A 20,451-nucleotide genomic window follows, 5' to 3' on the forward strand; every position below is an offset into this window, starting at 1 on the left:
ACGAGGTTAAATGAGCGTATTTACTGGGTGTGTTATGAACTGTATGATGTATATGAGCAAACCAAACTATTCAGAGTTGTTGCTTCAATTGTGCACACTATTTAATTTCCCACAAGATTTAATAGTGTTTTTTAAAATGAAATAATGTACTTTTAGCCAAATTCTGCAGTTTGGAAACCTGATTCATAAAAATGTACAACTAAAAATTAACAATGTGCATGAACAATGGTATAAATAAACTCATCCACAATCACATGAAATATCATTACTATAATGTATTTGATTTGTTACATCGGGTTCAGACAGTTTCCTGGCTCTTTTACAAGGGAGATCCATAGTGCATGAGCAAAGTAGCAAAAAAAAACATTTATTCATTTTATAAAAGTACTATTAGCGAGCACCGATATATTCCGGCACGGCTCATGAGAGGGTGGTGTGGGCAACGCCATGCACAGCCACCTTTGCCTCCCGAACGCTGATGTTTACACACCGCACCAGGCACTCATTTAAGGATGAGTCGACCTAGAGGAGGCCAAGGACTGGTTCAGGTATCACTTGCCACTCATGGGAGCCATCAGCAGGATTTGAACCCAGATGCCCAGGTTCAAAGGGCATGCCATTAACCACTACACCACCATAGAAGTACAACACAATGGATGTTTTTTCCACAGCTCTCTACCACCCACAAAGTAGTGTTTGTTTATTCCACTGTAGTTACTATTTTGTGTCCTGTAAACGTTTATAATGCAACTTTATTTTCCAGGGCAAACAGAGTCAAGACTTTTTCAGGAGAGTTCCCTCTGAAATGTTTGGCCAATTTATTATTCGTAATACTTATATCTAGTGATTAAGAATGCCCTTTATTCATCATATATAAAATTGTTAATATGTTTACAAACTGTTGTATTGTGAAGAGTATTTAAGGCATGCAATAAATAATGTTAATCTCTCGTTAATATTATTGCATACAGAATAATTTCTGTCACAGAGTTGTTTTTTTTACATAGGTCAAATGTCATAGATAACACATACTGTAGGACATTGTGAATACCATAGGTCTCTGCTTACATTCAGTCAGAATTAGCTGCAAGTATTTCAAATAAATATTATGTAGATACTGCATATTGTTTATACGAGTTTTGCTTGCAAATTGTGCGGGCTTTTTGTTTGCATGGAGGCATGTGTGTGTGATCGTGGTCAATCACCTTCAAAAACCAACAAATTTCACACCTCGACTGTACCCTGCCCTTGCAGGGTGGGATACCACTCGCCTATGTTTGCTGGCTTCATCATCATGTTCCTGTCAACGATCAGTAAGTGACAGCACAAAGGCACACTATTCAAGCACGGAGCTCACGAGAAATCCCCCCCAACCCCCCCCCCCCACACCAATGCATGTATAAATATACAAACAACCAGTTAATTTACATTTGGACTGCATCCCTTTTTTTGCCCGCAAGCATCGTCGTCGATGGACATCTCGGCTGCTGGGGGAAATCCGCAATCGCCCTTCTATTCAGCGGACCCCTGTCGGCAATTTTCATTTTTTTTTTGTAGCAGAAAAAAAAATCTGTTTCCGCCCGTTGGCGTTTGTCTGCCACGCAGACACAAAGACATCCGACAGCTTGGCTTTAGTTTGCTCAAATTGGCCCCAATTACGGCGCAGATTATGGTTTAATGTGGGGAAAAATGCTGTGAAAATCATCGACCTTGTTTCAATTATAAGCAACTGGCATCCACCCACGTGACCTTCTCAGCGCATGCACAGCGCAACAAACATTCGGTGTGCGCCTCCACTTTTGTAATTAGATTGTGGTTTGAAATGCTCACAAAGCTTACAATTTATTCCAAGTGTGTGTCTGTGTTTTTTTTGTGTGCTCGTTTTGATGTTGTTGCTCTTCGAGTTATTCAGCCTAGCAAGTGGCTATTGCTCCACCGTTGACACAATGAGGCGCATACATCATGGGACGCTCGTGGACATGACCATGCTGATGAGGCAGGGTTTCAAGAAATGTGAAAGTTTTAAGTGTGTTTAATTCTGTAGGATCCTCTCACGACCTTCCACACAGGCATCGAGGCTGTATATATAAATCATAAACGATGATGACATTGTGGTTTATATCATCATACAATAACATTTTGGAATCCTGTGGGATGCTTCCAAACACGCTCTAAACATCAAATGATTGCAGTCCAAATAGAAGATATCGGATTTTGTTTTTGCACCGTGAACTTCGCTGACCTCAATTAATCTGAAACGCATCGCCCGCAAAGGAAATGAGATCAGTCTTCTGTTTTCATAGAGCTGGATACGCAATCTCAAGTTGGGTCGATCGTGTCTGTGTCGAGGACAGTGGATGATATCGCGCTGAGCACCCGCAAGCCTCTGGCTGTGTGCGTGTTGTTAAATGTGGCCTGACTCAGGAGGTGGGCTGGGTGGCTGAGAGGTTCATTGCGCTTGAGATGGCACCGATGGAAACCTGGACTCGAATCCAGGCAGCCGCTGGCTTGTTATTAAACTGGGTTCTCAAGAGGAGGGAATCGATGGGATCAGTCTGGTCACTAAATGACTGAACAACATTTTTTTTAAAACTCCACTTGACATTTGGTTCCGTAAAGTCACGTAGAATAGAAATAATAAAATAATAAAAATAAAACATAATAAAATAATTCTCACGACGTTTCGGCCACAACGCAAGCAGCCGTCCTCAGGTGAAGAACAGGTCTGTCAGAAAGACAGCGTCTGAATGAAACACCACCAGGCTTGGCAGCGTATATTTAAGCTGGGTTGGAGGGGGAAGAGCACCTTGATATGCAAATTCCTTTGTCAAGGCGCTCTTCCACCTCCAACCCTACTTAAATATACGCTGCCAAGCCTGGTGGTGTTCATTCAGACGCTGTCTTTCTGACAGACCTGTTCTTCACCTGAGGACGGCTGCTTGCATTGTGGCCGAAATGTCGTGAGAATTATTTTATTATGTTTTATTTTTATTATTTTATTATTTCCATTCTACGTGACTTTACCCGAAAGAACCAAGAAGACGAATCCCTGCAGTCACGAAAGCTTTAAATCGAAATTTGGTTCCGTACTTAATTTGGCTATATTCCTTCTCTGAGAATGAACCGCGTTGCTTTGACTCTCTTGCAATGAGCATTGCTGGCAGTGGCAGGTCGGGTGGGAAGGTGCTGCTCCCTATTGTGTGGGCCAGTGGTCACTTAAAGGGATCACTCCTGCAGGCCGTTCTCCTGCTGTTGCGGAGTGACTCATGCAGCCAGCTATGGCTGCAGGGTTTTGGTAGTACATGTTGTTTATGCCATTTATTGTGAAAATTCCGTCACAGTTCCTATGATTGCTTTTTCATTGCTTTCATGGCTTTATTTTGGTGATTTCGAAAAGTGTATTGGTTTAGCCATGTTTGTTTGTTGTAGTACAGAGTTAGACTGATGGCCTTAATCTAAGTTGTCTTGTGGTTGTTGTTGGTTGTTTCACTCGCATCCCACTGGGATTTTTGCACACAGCGTTGGTGTACGGTGTTTTTTTCTGCAATATTTTGCTGTCTTTTCTTGGATTTTCAGTTTGCATTTAGCCACATATTCACTTTAAGATGTTTTCTTGTTCATATTTTAGTTTTTTGTTTGTTGCGATTCAAGAGCCGAATCGCTCACGGGGCTATACCTAATAAATGAACTTGAACTTGAACTCTTACACATGTTGTTGCACTTCACTGCGCGAGATTCAAGTGCAAACTGTGTCTCATGGCGTGAAACCGAAAGCGCAGTCGGAATAAGACAGCACAACAAAATATACCATGACAATAGTGGGCTGATTCACCTCTGATCGTTGTTTGTGTCGCTTCACCCGCGCGTGCAGTGTTTGCGTTCGCTCAGAGCTACCCGCTCTTGTTTGTGGCTCGAGCTCTGCAAGGCATCGGATCCTCCTGCTCCTCCGTGGCCGGTGAGATTCTACGTCCGTGTAAAGTAAAAAAAAACACTAAATCATGCCCTCCCGCGATTTGGAAGTGGAGATGAGCTCAACTGATGGAAATTGAGAGATTCAGGTGACCAAAAAAAACTACCCCCCAAGAATTAGCTGAGGTTGCTGCTGGATTTGTACAACCCAGTGGTCCCACCATGGCAAGCATCAGTGAACAGTAATATTTGAATGTATCCTGGACACCTTTCACTAACTCACACTAAATACTGTGATGAAGAAGCATGGTCTAATTACCCTCATGACCGGACAGCATGGAGAGGTTGCGTGGTAGGATAGTTGGCATGGGTCCTGGTGGAAGGAATGGAATGGGACCCACTGTACAATGTTTGACTCTTCGTAGCCCAGCGCCTCGGCCCCTCTAACTCATGGCCCCGGTGCGGTTGCACCACCTGCACACTCCCGACCAATACCATTTGGATGCCTCCATCCAACAGCGGATTGATACAGGAGTAGAAATTGTCTTCTATTATTATTAAGTAGATATGTGAAAGACCATGATACGTGGGCAGGTCTGGATATAGTTGAATGGCTCTGGGATATTATAGTTTTGGGGGCCCCCTCTTGCATATTCGTTCCATTCCCTTAACTATTTTCCCACCAATTACAGTATGCCCAATGCCAAAGACTTCATTGTTATTCTAGTTGTTTAAATGTGGTGTACGAATTGTAAAGCTAAAGCAAAATAAAATGTAACAACAACATTTTAAATTTAGCCCAAAGCCGGTTGGAAATTTGTGGCTTTAAATACTACATTACACTTTAGGATGTATCATCGTGCCACACTATTGCATTTCAGCAATTAGAATGTAAGGCGCATGCAATTTTTGGAAACCTCTCGAAATTAGAGGCCCTGTGTTGCAGCCCCTAATGCCCCTAAAGCCCCCGTGCCAATGCGACCCTGTGTCTGAGTACCACCGTGTGTGAGTGAGGGGGCATTTGTGCGGAACGCCGGGCAGCTAAAACACAGCAAGTTGGTGCAGTAGGGGCACGACTGGTGCATCCGCCAGTCATCTTAGTTCGTCAACCCATGGCACCTGGGTCTGTCCGGTGACCTGCCAGCGGGCGTTCGACACTTCACGCGGTCTTGAAGTGCACATAGCCTGGCACAAGCGCCGTGGTGACATCACTGTCACTTAGTGGCGAATGGCGGTTGTTTTTAATGTTGTTATTTGTGTTGAGATCGACTCTTTGACCTGCTCGTTTTGCCAGGAATGGGCATGCTGGCCAGCCTGTACCCGGATGACGAGGAGAGAGGCAATGCGATGGGCGTGGCGCTGGGAGGTCTCGCTATGGGAGTACTGGGTAAGCTCAAAGCCCTCTGGATGCTGTTCAGCATTCACAGGCAAAATGCCGTCATTTAATTGCAATGCAAGGAATCACTATTTATGAATCGCTAATGTGCAGTCATCAGCACCATCACAGGTTAATAAGTATTGGTAGTGCTGTACTGTAGATCGATAGATAGACCAAACGATGAAGGTTGATATGAATACATTTCTTTATGCTATTTATTTTATTTGACACAATTTTTTCCAAAAAGTGGTTCCCCATGGAGAAAATTTCTCAAGCATAAGAATGTGGAACTTTCACCACTCGCTGTGGGCTATCATCAGGAGATAATACACAACCGCATGCTCATCCTTTAATTTTTTGCATCCGTGCGGAGCTTGGAGTTTTGTCCCCTCGTATGCGTGGGTTTTGTCCAGGTAATACACTTTCCTCGCACGTGACTACTGCTCAATAACAGAATCAACCAAACATTCAAATGCAGCGGGACCCTGCTGAAAAAAAGTCTTGAAACTCAGTGAAGCTTTCCTAGATTAAGCGAATGTGTTATTTTATTAGTTTCTATGTACTTTTTCAGCTGTAAACCGCTTTGACATCATTTATGCCATGTCAAGCGCTGGTCTCTCTGTGTATGTATGCTGTACGTGTTGCGTTGGTTCAACTTAATTTAACATGGTCACCGTGTTGCAGTGGGACCACCGTTTGGCAGCATCATGTACGACTTTGTGGGAAAGCCGGCCCCATTCTTGGTGCTTGCTGGCCTGGCCCTCTTTGATGGAGGCAAGTAAACCTCTCCGCACTCACACGAATGCCCCCATGCCACATTGCGGAGCCACTGCACCCAACAGATATATTGCCGCTAGACATATAATGACTCGCCCAAGTTTCCCTGCGATTCGTGATTCATGGCTGGGATTCGATTAAATAATCAATTGTATTGTGCTCCAATGTTGTACACTTTCCAACTGAAGTTGAAAGTGTCGGTGTATTAGCTTTCTCTATCTGTCCGTCTGTCCATCAGCCCATCCATCTCCCCTATCTGTGCCGGGAAGCCACGATAACTCTCATACAGAAAACGTTATGTATATAAGGGCTTATTATGAAGTTGTGCTGCTATTGAGGACTATAAAGATTCTCCAAAGTTTTGCCAAAACTTAGCGGAAGAACCTCATCACGAATGACATTGGCATCGTGGCCCATTGCGATGATGGCACGCGGCCAAGGCTGATGATGTTGACGGGCTTCTTGCTCCTATCCCGGGGTCACCTTGCACAGAGATGCATTGGGGACTCGGGTAGAACATCCAGGCAAAGAAGGCTTGGCTCCAGGGGTTCTAGGCCCCTCAAATGCATTTATATTTAAAATAAATACGTTTTAAACGAGAAGACATCACATGCCATGCATCCCTTCCGATGACATAATGATGTCAGTAATTGTATGTAGTGGTCAGAATGTGTGACTTGCAATCAGAAGGTTTTGAATGAAAAGTCCTGTCAGGGGTGAAACTGCCTCATAGAGTAGTGCTATGTGTGAAGCCAAGAGTTGTTTGTTTTATCGGTTAAATCGACCCCATCATGCTAATGTGGAATTTCTGCCACTTGCTCAGGGCTCTGTAAACGATATTGCACTGCCTCACTCACCCGAGAACGAAGCTGTTTTGTTTTAAGCCAAGGTGTCATTATAAGCATAGCTTGCATGCAATGTGGCCGAATTGCATCCGATTTAACAAAAGCATTTATGGGAAAATGTTTCCAGGTTATAATTGTTGGTTTCTTGCAGCATTACAGATGTTGGTGTTGCAACCAAGCAAGTCGGAGCCAGAGGTTTTGTATAAAGTTTTACAAACATTCGTTTGAGAGATACGCATGGTGTGGGACGCGTCCGTGAGGACGTCGCCAAGGATAGGAGCAATGAGATGGGCCCGTGTGCAGGTGCTCGATGTCCTTGGTGCATTGCTGAATCATTAAATATGTTGATGGCTCGTGAGGGGCTTAAATCCAGGAGTGAATGAATCATGGCTGATGATGATGATGCCCAAGTGTGTGTGTCCTGCAACACTCTCACTTATAATACCCCTTCATAATCAACGTTTTTGGGTTTAGATCGCGTTATTTATAAATATGTCGTAACCCTCCACCACCCGACACGGCCAATCAGTAAAAAAGTGTCACGTTGACAAAAGACAATTAGTTCACTGCTTTAGCCCACCGGTGTGTTGAAGCGTGAAACCACAACAATTTACAATTTGAGTACGACGTTTCGCTGGTAATTGCATCCAGCATCATCGGGCAATTCGCGATCTAAACCCAAAAACGTTGATTGTGAATAATATTGGTCGCGAAAGCCTACGTATAATACCCCCTGTCGAACGGTGCCCTTTAATAACATTTTTATTTGTTAACCCCACAAGAGAAGTCTTAACAAATGCATGATATAAAATGTGCTTCTAACTTACATTATCGAATTAGAATGCTGTACTCATGTTGTTGTGTTTTATCTTTTAATGATTACGCCATGCTTAATTTTTTAAAATAATATTGCTTTGAATTTTTTCCATTCCATATGGAGCACAAGTGTTTGTTTTTGTGTGCATGCATACACATAGCTGTAGTATACACATGATTGAGTCATCATTGAGGTGTGTTCCCTATTTTTTTATTTATTGGAAAAATCTGAAAATGGGGCCTCGATAAGAAATTTGAAAGGACCAGATTCTTTTTGGGTTTCAGATTGGTCCAAAATCATGGTGTCACGAGGAAGTGAGATCACCATCAATAAATTGAAAAAGAATTAAAATGTTGAAAACTCTTTTCTTTCGAACTGCCTTTTGTGTTTAGTTTGTTGTCCTTTCCCCATACCTCCAATTATCACGGTTGGCTACATAGGCTGCTAAAGAAGTTTAACATACATACTTTCTGTCACGTGCATGCTTTTCCTGTTAAAAATACTGTAACAATGGATGATGTATTTTTTGTTAGCATGAAGGCACGTTAAATTTTCACGTAATGTAAATAATCAGAAAATCTGAAAACCTCCAAAAAAGCGTTTACAAATTGTCCTTTAAAATCCTAAATGTTTAAATCATTACTGCAACTCACCCTAAAGCATCATCGCGTGCTTTTCTTTTTGTTTCGAGGAGTAAGGAATGAATGCAAAGTGAGCCAACATTGGGACACTAACAAATGCTTCCCAAAGTAATGTGAGATATATGCCTTCACAGAGCACGGACAGCAAAATGATATGCAGCACGTTTAATGTGAAAATGTGCTGCATTGCCAGATCAGTTAAATTGCAATTTGATTACTATTAAAATGTAATAGAGTCATAAACATATTTCGAACATGGCAGCATGTGATTATCATTAGGGCTTAAGGCTTTATTGGATTTTACATTTTTACGACTGAAAATAAAAACGATTTTGAATGAGGTGTAAAAAAAAATTCGTGGCATACCTGTTAAAGTGGCTTCAGCTATTAAAGAGGTTTTAACCCATTTCATCCTGGGTACAACCCTGATTTGTAGTGTACATGGTGAACTAGAATTGCAGGAGTCTAATAAGCATCTTTTTCAAAATTAGTACTCTTTGTACACTGTGGGCAAATGATAAATGGTTGCAGCTCGAGACAGATATGGATGCTCAGCTCTGTGAGGTTAGCATGACTAATATAGGCTCTATTCCAGAAACTGAACCATATTATTGGGTGAAGTAAAAGCAGATAAGACAATTCAATAGCTTTATAATTGCAAATGGCCATAGTTTTTACTTCATTTTGCTATTTTTTAGCAGAGAAAATATACAGTATTGTATTGTAATGATTCCCTCTTGCTCAAAATTCCCGAATATGAAAAATGTTTGGAAGGCAAATGGTGAATTAATTAACGACACAATAAAGTAATTAAGAAAACAATTAGAATGTATCACGTTTGAAATTTGAACCATTAAAAAGTAATGCTTTTACCTGCTTAAAATGAAATGCAAAGGAAATGGCAATCACTTGATTTGAATATATTTCCGTATGTAATTCAATCTTGATATATGCCATTCATAGATACAGTACTTGTAAATATTACCTGCATCATCAGTCTGGCAAGGTGGCAAGCGGATATTTGTGTGTATGTCTTGAGAGTCAGAATTTTGATTTCGACTGGAGGATTCCGATGAGTTATGAAGCTCTTTTACAGATGTCCAGAGTGTGTGGGGGGGGGGGGGGGTGACAGGAGTTGCAGAGAGAGCAGTGGTGCAGCGGTTAGCATGTGTTGTTTGGCATCGAGGTGGCGAGATGTTATCTCCCTCGCCTGGTATACAGGATGTCGTGGGTTCATTCCTGACCCCTACCCCTGTACATTTGAGGTTTGCATGATCTCTCAGTGGGTGCATGCTAACCCAACCCGGCGTCCCTCGTGTTCGATTCCCGGCCATTGATATCGTGGTGACAGTGTTAAATTATCTTCTTGGTTCTTTCGATAAAGTCACGTAGAAGGGAAATAATAAAATAATAAAAATAAAACATAATAAAATACAATTCTCACGACGTTTTGGCCACAACGCAAGCAGCCGTCCTCAGGTGAAAAACAGGGCTGTAGGAAAGACAGCGTCTGAATGAACACCACCAAGCTTGGCAGCGTATATTTAAGCTGGGTTAGAGGAGGAGGGCGCCTTGACAAAGTGTTAAATTAAATCAGAATATGTGCTGGGTATCTCCAAGGTTGACTCAACCTTAATGGGATGATTGTTGTGGTCTGCAAACATCAACTCGGTAGGAAAAGGCGTTCGCGAGTGATGCTGGCCACATCACGTTCCGTGCTGGCTTTAACAGGTGCTCACTAACAGGACACTTTATATTGTTGCCTAATGGGGGATGTTTGCCCTTACACTGTGTGTGTTCCCTTTCAGAGCCAAACAGGGACGCCTCTGCTCACGCTGCTCCGAGACCCCTACATACTCATCACAGCAGGTCCGTGCTGCACCATCTCCCATAGTTAATAGCGGACAGCACCGTGCAGATTGTGCGTGTGGGTTTAGCCTCGCCGCACGCGTACATAATTCGCACGATCATACATGTTTAGGTTCACATTGAAAGCGGATAAAATCGTGAAATAATATTTTATTGATTAATGAAAATTGTCGGATATTGGATCATAAATAATTTCAATCATACTATACATAGGGATTCCGGTAAAATTCAACTGCGATTTCTGAATCATGGTAAGTTGTTGTTGTTGTTGTTTTTAACAATATTTTCGAAATATTAAAGAAAAGCAGGTGCAAAATTCACATCATCTGCTATTGTTACATTTTTGTGTATTATGGTTATATTTGAAGACAGTGTATATTTATTATTTATATTGTCCATGACATTGCGAAGTTTATCTCTTCATAAATAATCACTGCGTAACATTTATATTCTCCCATTACTCCTCCGCCGTGGCTACTTGCATTAAAAATCTATTAATAAAAAAACATTGCTAACTTACCAAAATGTTTAGTTACCATTAAATCACCCGCGGCTCACTATGGGAAGGCGATTAGAGTCGAGGATATAATATGTGGAAAGATTAAAAGACACGGGAATGAGGAGGATAGAGAATGGGAATTGAGAAGAAAGGATGGAAAAGGAATGGAAAGATGGGACGGCGGTAGAGGGACGGAGGGGGGGAGAGGCAACGACTGGGCCAAAACATCGGGGATGAGAGGATGATGAGAGGGGAGGGAAGGGAGGGAGAGAGAAGGAAGGAGCGAGCAGAAGTAACCCGCTTGGCACATCGTCTGTTTTCACAGGGGGCGGGGAGAAAGGACGGGTTTAGGATGGGGCGGCCACACAGAAATTCTAGATTTGAAGCTTTCGTGACTGCAATGATTCATATTCTTAGGTTTTTTCGATAAAGTCACGTAGGTAAAAAAATAAAAATTAATGAAAGGAAAATTAAAATAAAATAAAAATCACGACGTTTCGGAGGCAACACAAGCTTCCGTCTTCAGGTGTAACCGTCACAGCACGATAGCTGTATCAAGTGAGAGAAATTACAAGAAAACAGTCCTTGTATATATACTGGTTGAGGGTGGGAGGAGCCAAGGTAGGACCTGAATATTATTTTTGTGAGGTTCGGTGCGGCTGAAGCACGCTGTTAGGAATGAGCCTTTGTTGTGTAAACTAGGTGCGGATGATGTAAAGGTGCGTGTAAATGGGACTGAGCTTTTAGTTATGTAGAGGTGATGCGGCTGAAATAGCTGCCAGGAAATGAGTCTTTGTTGTGTAGAATGGTTGACTGAGCCTTTTGTTATGTAGAGGTGGTGCGGCTAAAATCGCTGCCAGGAATGCTCCAAATATGTGTAGTTAAATCTTTTTTGCATGGTTAATAACAGAAGTTGCTTGAATTTCGGGAGGCTTGAGCTGGTTTAGATGGGTGTCGTTTATTTATATACTTAAACAATTGAATTGAACTCAAATGGGCTGAGGGTCAGTCAAACGATGGTTTTCTGCACTGCAGCCACCCTTTCCAAATGCCTGCCTCGTGCCTGTTCTGTGTGAGAGAGAATCGATATAATGTAATAACAAAGGGATATGTTTGTTTATATCTGGATGGCCACATGTACTTCTTGACGCACATGCAAAACATCACGGTCGCTAGAATGACGTCCCAATGCTTTATTATCCTGTAATGGATATCGTTGTCAAACCAGGGTACAAATTCAAGCCCTTGCCAGGGACTGTGCTGGATCACAGGAATGCACCACCACCACCATCATGTAAAAAGTGCATTAAGACTCGGTGAGACTTTTATTGATGTGTGTGTTTCTTGTTGTCTGCCGTGATGCAGGATCTATTTGCGTTGCTAACATGGGCATCGCGATGCTGGAACCCGCCCTTCCCATATGGATGATGGAAACCATGTGCTCGCCTAAGTGGCAGCTAGGTGCGTTTTTATTAAGCACCGAAGCACATTCAAATGTCATCTCTCATCGTCCGTCTGTGATTACGGCCTTCGTGCAGCCCATATGTCCTCGTCATGAGCACCGTTGGGCCTGGGATAAGATCGTGAGGACGGCACGTGCTCAATAAAGCACGTGGGAAACATAACGCGTCATACACCACAAGTCAAATAGGGAGAACGTGGGTTCCTATCCTTTACGTAGCCGTACAAAGCAAATCCCAACGTGGTAGGAGATTATGGCGGTGACAGATGTATTGCTTCAATGAGTGTGAGCCAGCTTAAAGGCGACACGATATTCCAACCCACCATCAGTCGGTCATCATTCATGAGTAGTGTATGACAATGTGTGGGCAGTGATCAGTCTCTTGAAATATAATAGCATGTTTAACTCCTAACATTGGGTTTTTATTTATATCCCACTTTCACATGTACAGTACGCATGATGTACGCATTACGGGGCATATTCATCAGGAATTAGGCATGCAATTACGTAAAACTGTATTGCGCCATACATGTTTAGTTTGCCTCCACTGAATACTAGCTCCTTGGCATATGGATCAGACACGCGGACAGTGACGCATCGCTAGAAGGGATGATAGCCGATGGATGGGACTGGCGACAGAATGGTAGCTAAAGGACAACACACGGCATAGAGGACGACCACCATATGGAGATGGAGCGATTAGATCAGCTCGTTTGTGGAAATGAGTTGAATTGTGGTATCAAGTTGTTGTATCGCCCTGGCATGGAAAGGCATTCATCCAGCAGTGGATAGATAATTGCGGATGATGATGATGGTGATGAATGCTCCTTTGCCTTAAAGTCTCATTCTGTAATAATTGTCAATGAGTTTAAATCATTGGTGAATTATTTTTCCACTCTGGTTCAGAGCAGGTGGAGCAGGCTATGTTAGCAGCGATGTTATGTTAGCAGCTGCATTCAATACAGGGCAGTTGTAAGGGATGGCCGATCCTCCCTGTTGTCGATGCTGCAGTTTCCCTTTAACCTGCAATCTTCTGGAGTTGCTGTGGAAACCAAAGGACAGGATAATGAAAACAATTGTGATATTAAAAAAACAATGCATGCGGCACTATTCATATTTCGTGACACTGTACATAAAGTCACGTAGAAGGGAAATAATAAAATAATAAAAATAAAACATAATAAAATACAATTCTCACGACGTTTCGGCCACAACGCAAGCAGCCGTCCTCAGGTGAAGAGCAGGTTTTTTCTGAAAGACAGCGTCTGCCACTAATTATTTTATTATTTCCCTTCTACGTGACTTTACCGAAAGAACCAAGAAGATGAATCCCTGCAGTCACGAAAGCTTTAAATCGAAAAATACACTGCACATACATAGCACGGTTGGATATATACAGTGCTAAAGAAGTGCAAAAAATTACAATACTAAATCCTGACTATTTTATACTTTACACGTTTTTCTTTACGAAGTCTAATATTATTTGCTCATAATTATTCGTCTTAATGCGTGGTACTGCTTGGTAAGTGGAGAGTTGTTATTAATTCGTAAACATGCTGGTGATAAAACTGAAACCTTTTTACGAGGAATCACGTCTGCATTAACCACAATACTTGTGGCCAAAATACAAACAAAAAAATACTCTGATAATATATGCATTGTCCTTGAAACTGATTGGTCCACACCAGAGACAGCTTTCTTTGTAGCCTAGTCTCAAATGGAGTTAGACCATTTGAGACGAGGCTCAAAGACAATGCATATATTATTAGAGTATAATCTTGGTACTGGCAAAGTATGTCCCAGGAGGTCCCAGGATGCTGGTGATTTTTTTCCTCCCCAAAATAACAGTTAAAATGTTCAGTGTTGATTCATGTTGTTATTCTAATTATCTTGATACATTTTTGAGAGACAATCTGTTGCATTTCTTTCTTCAACGACATTATGCTATCATATTTTATACATGTCTGTTTTTGTGTGTGTGCTTTTACAGGAGTTGCTTTCATTCCAGCCAGCATCTCTTACTGGATAGGCACCAACATATTTGGACCTTTGGCTCACAAAATGGGAAGGTAAGGCATTAAAACGATGTGTAAATTTGCCCTGCCTTTGACAAAATCACCTGGAAAAATCATATGTATTATAGTAATTTCAACATGCAGTGGGTAGAGTCATTGAGGAAGTGTCTGAAACAAGATTTTATTTTTTAACAAACTTCACTTCACATGCCACACCACAGTACGCCAAAATAAATCCACACGTATGTATGTTTGTTGAGCTTCTTTAGCACCATATGTAGCCAACCGTGCTAATTGGAGGTTATTGACACCTTCGTCAATAACACTGTGGCCTTAAAAGGGAAAATATATAAAAGATGACGTTTTGGGAAATGCCCCTTCTTCATAACGCCATAAATAGAGAGACCTGCGAGTCAAACAGGGCCTGAGATGACACTTTGCACCATGGGACCTTGATAAGAATTACATTTAATAATTGTTTCCTGATGAACAGATTTTTTTTATTTTCATAGATATTGAGTAACAGTCATAACCTGCAATACTATAAAATGTATTACTCCATTAATTAATTTGTATTAAAAGTAAAATTATAACATTTGCTAGCATATTGCAGTTTGGGAAAAACTGTTGCAGTGTGGTCTCGAATAATGTACAGAACACAGAAATATAATCATTCGTATCATTCACTTAGTGACACGAATGCGAAGTAAGTTATATTAATTATAGTCATGCTTAGATGTAATTATGATTGCTAAACAGTCAAATGAGGATAGAGGCCTTGTGTGTTCGTGCGTGTGTGAACGTGTGAGCGTGTAACGCACTTAAATTGAATCGACGCTCTCTGCCTCAGTGTGAAAAATGTAAGAGAGGGCAAAGTAAGGCAACAGAAGACTTCACGTACATGTAAGACAGAATGATGTTCCATAAGATATAAAGCCAGACCTCGAACCACGTAGCTTCCCTCCAGCCCAGGATCACAGAGTCAATTGTTACATAACAGAATGAAAATACTGCAATTGTGTCATACCAGCTCACATTCTCATCTGAACGGATGCCCCCCGAATGAGGCACACCTTGAGCAGGTCACCAACTTTCGTGACCCAACCAATTAACTGTCGAAGCTTCCTGTGACGTTCAATTCCAAACACAACAAACACTTCATCGACCAATGGTATCCTTAAGTTGGCGTGGTCAATTTATCAGCCCGTGGCTGTCTCTCTCTCTCTCTCTCTGCTGCAACAAACCCCGGTGGGTCTCATCTCTCGTAAAATTCGTTTAAAACGTCGGAACGATTTGTGTGCTTCACAGCTGCCTCCGGTGCGGTCTCTATGCTATACCCGCGCGCGTTTGCCTGCCATGTTTATTCAGGAACCGAAGTGAGCGGCTCATTTCGGTTCCTGAAGCAAGCGCACAGCGTGTAGGAGCGAAACGTCGGACGTGATGACGAGCAACACTGCGGCGTGATGTCGAACCCCCATTTGGAGAGCTGAACTGTATAGCGCCACAGCGAAAAACCTACGCGGTACAAATTGTGCTTTTCTGTTGCTGTTTGAACATCTTAAAACAACTGTTTTATTGCCGGAAAGGGTAAAAGCCTTTTCTTATATTTTGATACTGGCAAGAGAGGTCCCATGATGTAGCTGCTCACCCCGAGCTCTCAATGTCCTGATAGTGGCATTGTCTTTGTGCTGGACGCCTTTTGGCGTCCTCTGGTCTAACACTGGTTGAGACTAGGCTCTAAAGAAAGCTGTCTCTGGTGTGGTCAAATCAGTTTTAAAGACAATGCACATACTGTCAAAGCATGTTTTTTGTTTGCACGTTCACCACAAGTACGTGTGGTTAATGCAGACAAGATTCCTTGCAAAAGGTTTCTGTTTGGTGTTTTAACATCTTAACAACTGTTTTATTGCCAGAAAGGGTCAAATCTATGCGGTAAAAATTGTGCTTTGTTTGCAGGTGGCTGTGTGCACTGATCGGAATGGTCGTAGTAGGAATCTCCATAATCTGTGTAAGTTGTTACCATTATTTTTGTTTGCTTTAACGTTTGTACGTAGAGTTCATTCAGAGTAAGCGAAGCCTGCTTCTTTAATAGCGTTCGACCTTTCTGCTGCCACTCTGTGTTTCTCTCGCACTCCTGTCAGGTCCCGCTGGGCAAAACAATTTACGGACTGATTGTGCCAAATTTCGGTGTTGGCTTTGCAATCGGTAAGTTTTTTTTTAATACAGGAGATCAACAAAATTTTAATGATGATGATGATAATAATAACACGGGCACATCAACAACGATAATATCAGCAATGACTCGCGTGACAAAAATATCAGTGAATTGTATAATAAATTCTAAACTTAATATAGCTGGAGTCGCAGGTTTATGTTCATTATGTTCATGCTTAGATGTTATGATGATAATCATGGTGAAGATGATGATGATGATAATAAGAATGGTGAAGATGATGGTGCAGGAATTCATACTCTTTGGGTATTTCGGTAAAGTCACGTAGATAGAAAAATAATAAAATAATTAAACATCACGGCGTTTCGATTGCAACACAAGCAATCGTATTCTGCCTCAGCAGTCCGCCAGCTGTATTTTTTCACCTGAAGACGATTGCTTGTGTTGCGAACGAAACGTCGTGATTTTTATTTTTCGATTTAAAGCTTTCGTGACTGCAGGGATTCATATTCTTGGTTCTTTCGGTAAAGTCACGTAGAAGGGAAATGATAAAATAATAAAAATAAAACATAATAAAATTATCACGACGTTTCGGCCACAACGCAAGCTTTTTATTATTTTATTATTTCCCTTCTACGTGACTTTACCGAAAGATCCAAGAATATGTCGTGATTTATTTTTCTATCTTTCGATCTGCGTGACTTTACCGAAAGACCCAAAGAGTACAATGATAATGGTGAGAGTGACCGCAGTTGTATTGGTGCTGATCCTTAATTGTGGCTCGCGTGGTCCAGGGATGGTGGACTCCTCCATGATGCCACTCATGGGTTACCTGGTGGACTTGCGTCACGTCTCTGTGTACGGCAGCGTCTATGCCATTGCCGATGTCGCATTCTGCATGGGCTTTGCACTGGGTATGACTCAGGGATGCTCCCCCACTCGCTTAACCTCAGCCATGCAAACATAACCCTTGTCATGTTCACTCACCGCCTCGGATAGCGCACCTCACCACGGCATAGATTAGTTTGTTGGACTTTTCCCAATTTTTTTTCTGATTGTGCCATCGGCGTACGATGCATTCAAAAAATTGTCATGTTCAAGGCAACATGAATGCACGTAAAAGGTGGCGCTTCGAAAAGGTCACCGTCTCCAAAACACGGAGCGATTGTGGCCACGTAACCCAAGCTATGGACCAGTCTGTGTTCCTTCAGTCGGGAGTAATATCACAACTACACGAACTCTCTCCCTGAAGCCCCATCGTGGCTAGCGGACCTCGACGTTGGCATTTAGCTCCCGGACATGTTACCATCTTACCCATTGAACAGAATAGTATGTTTTGTTGGATGTATTTCATATTATGGACAGCATAACTCACGAGTCAAATGTTAATCGCACAGCAATCATCATTGAGGCACTTCTCAGTGTGTGAGCTGAACGTGCGCCGGTGGCTAATCGTGGCATGTCCCTCTCTTTTGTTCGTGGCACTGGGATTACCCTTTTATTTTAGCGAGTGCCACACCACCAAAGCAAAACGTGTGACAGGCGAGTGCACTCACACGTGCCCTGAGAGGTTAAACAATCCCTCGGTAAGCCGTGACAAGTGCAATCTATTTCAATAAATTAAAACTGCGACTCATTGTATCTGCCGCACCGATGGAAGGACGCATAGACGCCTATGGTTATTGCTGCGCCCGATTATTTCCGCAATCAGATTTTTATTTAAGTGCTACTACGGAGTCTACGCGATATTCATTGGAACTCTACGCTGTTGCGTGAGAATCACATTATCGGCAAATGCAACATGACCCATTGATACTTAAGTCACCATATTTACCACGAAGCGGTCTTATGACTTCTTTCCGGAATTCACACATCCATAATGCAGCTGCCGTGTCAACACATGATAGCCAACGCTCACACAGCAGAACGTCTGTTACAAGGCTGACCTGTCTTAATGTCATTGGGAAATAACTTGATGTCACCACGAACACCCTTTAGGTATTCGCCCATAGATCTGTCATTCATTTGGTGGCACATCCGCATTGGGATGTGGTGTTTGCATTCAGGATTGGGAAGCAAGGGACATGCTGAGTGCTTCTTTACGAATGTACCTCTCATCTTCAGCCTTGATCTAGGCCTCGCCGCCTGTCGACGAAACATTCCATCTAGCACCTGCACACCAGCTGATCTCATTGTTCCATCTCCGTACTGGACGTCCTCTCTGGCGTGTCCCCTCCTTTAGATGCCGCTCAGCTGTTATTCTCTATCCCCTCCGACTGGCCGTCATCCCGAGTGATGTGTCCTGCCCAAGACACCTTCATCCACATTGTGCCTCATATCTCTCTCTCGGTTGCAATTTCAAGCATGCATTTTTCTCCACGCTTTGTTGCAAACTTTCCAGCTTTTAATCCCATTTGCATAGTCATTGTCCACGTTTCTTAGCTCATAGACCTTTTCAAAATACACATTGAGTATTCATATTCTTAGGTTTTTTCAGTACAGTCACGTAGGTAAAACATCAATATTAATGAAAATAAAATAAAAATCAGCTGCAGCTGCAGCTAATCCGGCTGTGACGGTCCCACCTGATGACGGAGACTTGTGTTGCCTCCAAAACGTCGTGATTTTTATTTTATTTTATTTTCATTAATTTTGATGTTTTACCTACGTGACTTTACCGAAAAAACTCAAGAATATGAATCCTTGCAGTCACGAAAGCTTCAAATCTAGAACACATTGAGTAGACACGTTCATACTGTGGGTACTTGTCCCTGCACGTGATTCAGTGTGTGCGCTGCTATTTGTGTGTGTACGTGGGTCGAATGGCATGAAGGTTTGTTTGCTTGTCACTTCAATTCTTGGCCACGAACGAACACCAGTTTGCAATTGGAATCTGAGCCTTGCTTGAGCATCACCTAGATTGACTCAACTTAAAATGCTTCTCTTTTTTTAAAAACCTCTTAACGTCTTGAATTGGAAGACAGAGGTGGCCCGGGCATGCTGTCACGCAACATTACACCGTCACGTGCCCTACCAGCCTTGACAGGGTCCAACAGTCTGGCAGGCTATCACTGACCACTGTCGGCTCTACAGTCACGCTCCATGAGAAGTAATTTACTTGGTTCACTGATGATGGGAAATATCTTTCATTGTTCAGGGTTCAGCATGAGACTAACGCCATGTTGAGCTATAGGCGAATCCAGTAATTTGAGTGAAACCAATAAACTTGTCGTCCATAATTTTAGGGTAGACAACATTTGAACATTTTAGTTTTTATATTTGGTTTCAAGTTAGAATCATACGATTCAATTTTTCCTGTGCCAAAATCCACCTTACTGTGCTTTCTACAACAGTATGATGATGTATATTAGTCACTCAGCCATGATCATGTCCCGACAAGATTCGTGTCTGCGATGTTTCCAGGCCCTTCTGCTGGCGGGGCTATCGCTCGCACCATCGGGTTCCCCTGGCTGATGACCATCATCGGGATAATCGACATCCTCTTTGCTCCGCTGTGCTACTTCCTACGTAGCCCACCCGGCCGCGAGGAGAAGATGGTACGTTCCAAACGGCTCCCCCGTGCGCCACTCGAATTGAGCGGTTAGCCAACATTTATCCAAGAACATCAATACCGCCATTTACTCAACACCAAAAACGTCAATAGGCATTTGACCGCAGCATGAATCAGACTTTTAAAGTGTGAAATTTCAAGCCGCCCCTATTTTGTCCAGTCCCCCTATCTCCAATCGGAAATGTGCAGCGTTGATGTATACGCTGCTCCGTTGGATGCCATTAATGAAAGCAGATAGTCCGACACGTGACACTGTTTTACAGTTATAATATGTAGGCTACTTCCGTTGGGTGTTTAGCTCCAGCATATGGTATTATAGTAGTATTTGTTTTTCTTTTAGAAATACCCTCGGCGCAATCGTCTTGTATACAGGAGGACGTGGCTTTGATCACGACCCTGACTCCTGCTGTATATTTGGAGTTTGCGTGTCTCTCTCTCCCCTTGATCGCGCTGGATGTTTATCTGGATCCTCCGGGTTCTTCGTTCCACATTTAT

At 42.5% G+C, this 20,451-nt stretch overlaps 1 protein-coding gene across 1 annotated transcript in view; it reads left to right on the top strand.

The window, feature by feature from the left end:
- The window catches only part of LOC133345570 (synaptic vesicular amine transporter-like), a 30,273-nt gene that overhangs the window by 5,757 nt on the left and 4,065 nt on the right, over nucleotides 1-20,451 (top strand). The window contains exons 4-15 of the mRNA XM_061556471.1: nucleotides 1,255-1,313; nucleotides 3,872-3,955; nucleotides 5,204-5,296; nucleotides 5,972-6,061; nucleotides 7,061-7,104; nucleotides 10,176-10,236; nucleotides 12,101-12,196; nucleotides 14,188-14,266; nucleotides 16,169-16,220; nucleotides 16,354-16,417; nucleotides 17,180-17,299; nucleotides 19,809-19,942. Coding sequence (XP_061412455.1) covers nucleotides 1,255-1,313; nucleotides 3,872-3,955; nucleotides 5,204-5,296; nucleotides 5,972-6,061; nucleotides 7,061-7,104; nucleotides 10,176-10,236; nucleotides 12,101-12,196; nucleotides 14,188-14,266; nucleotides 16,169-16,220; nucleotides 16,354-16,417; nucleotides 17,180-17,299; nucleotides 19,809-19,942 — 976 coding nt within the window. The remainder of the gene's footprint in view (nucleotides 1-1,254; nucleotides 1,314-3,871; nucleotides 3,956-5,203; nucleotides 5,297-5,971; nucleotides 6,062-7,060; nucleotides 7,105-10,175; nucleotides 10,237-12,100; nucleotides 12,197-14,187; nucleotides 14,267-16,168; nucleotides 16,221-16,353; nucleotides 16,418-17,179; nucleotides 17,300-19,808; nucleotides 19,943-20,451) is intronic.

This window comes from Lethenteron reissneri, chromosome 22 (genome assembly GCF_015708825.2).
Source record: "Lethenteron reissneri isolate LAM-NWPU_2019-01 chromosome 22, ASM1570882v1, whole genome shotgun sequence".
Classification (NCBI taxonomy): Eukaryota; Metazoa; Chordata; class Hyperoartia; order Petromyzontiformes; family Petromyzontidae; genus Lethenteron; species Lethenteron reissneri.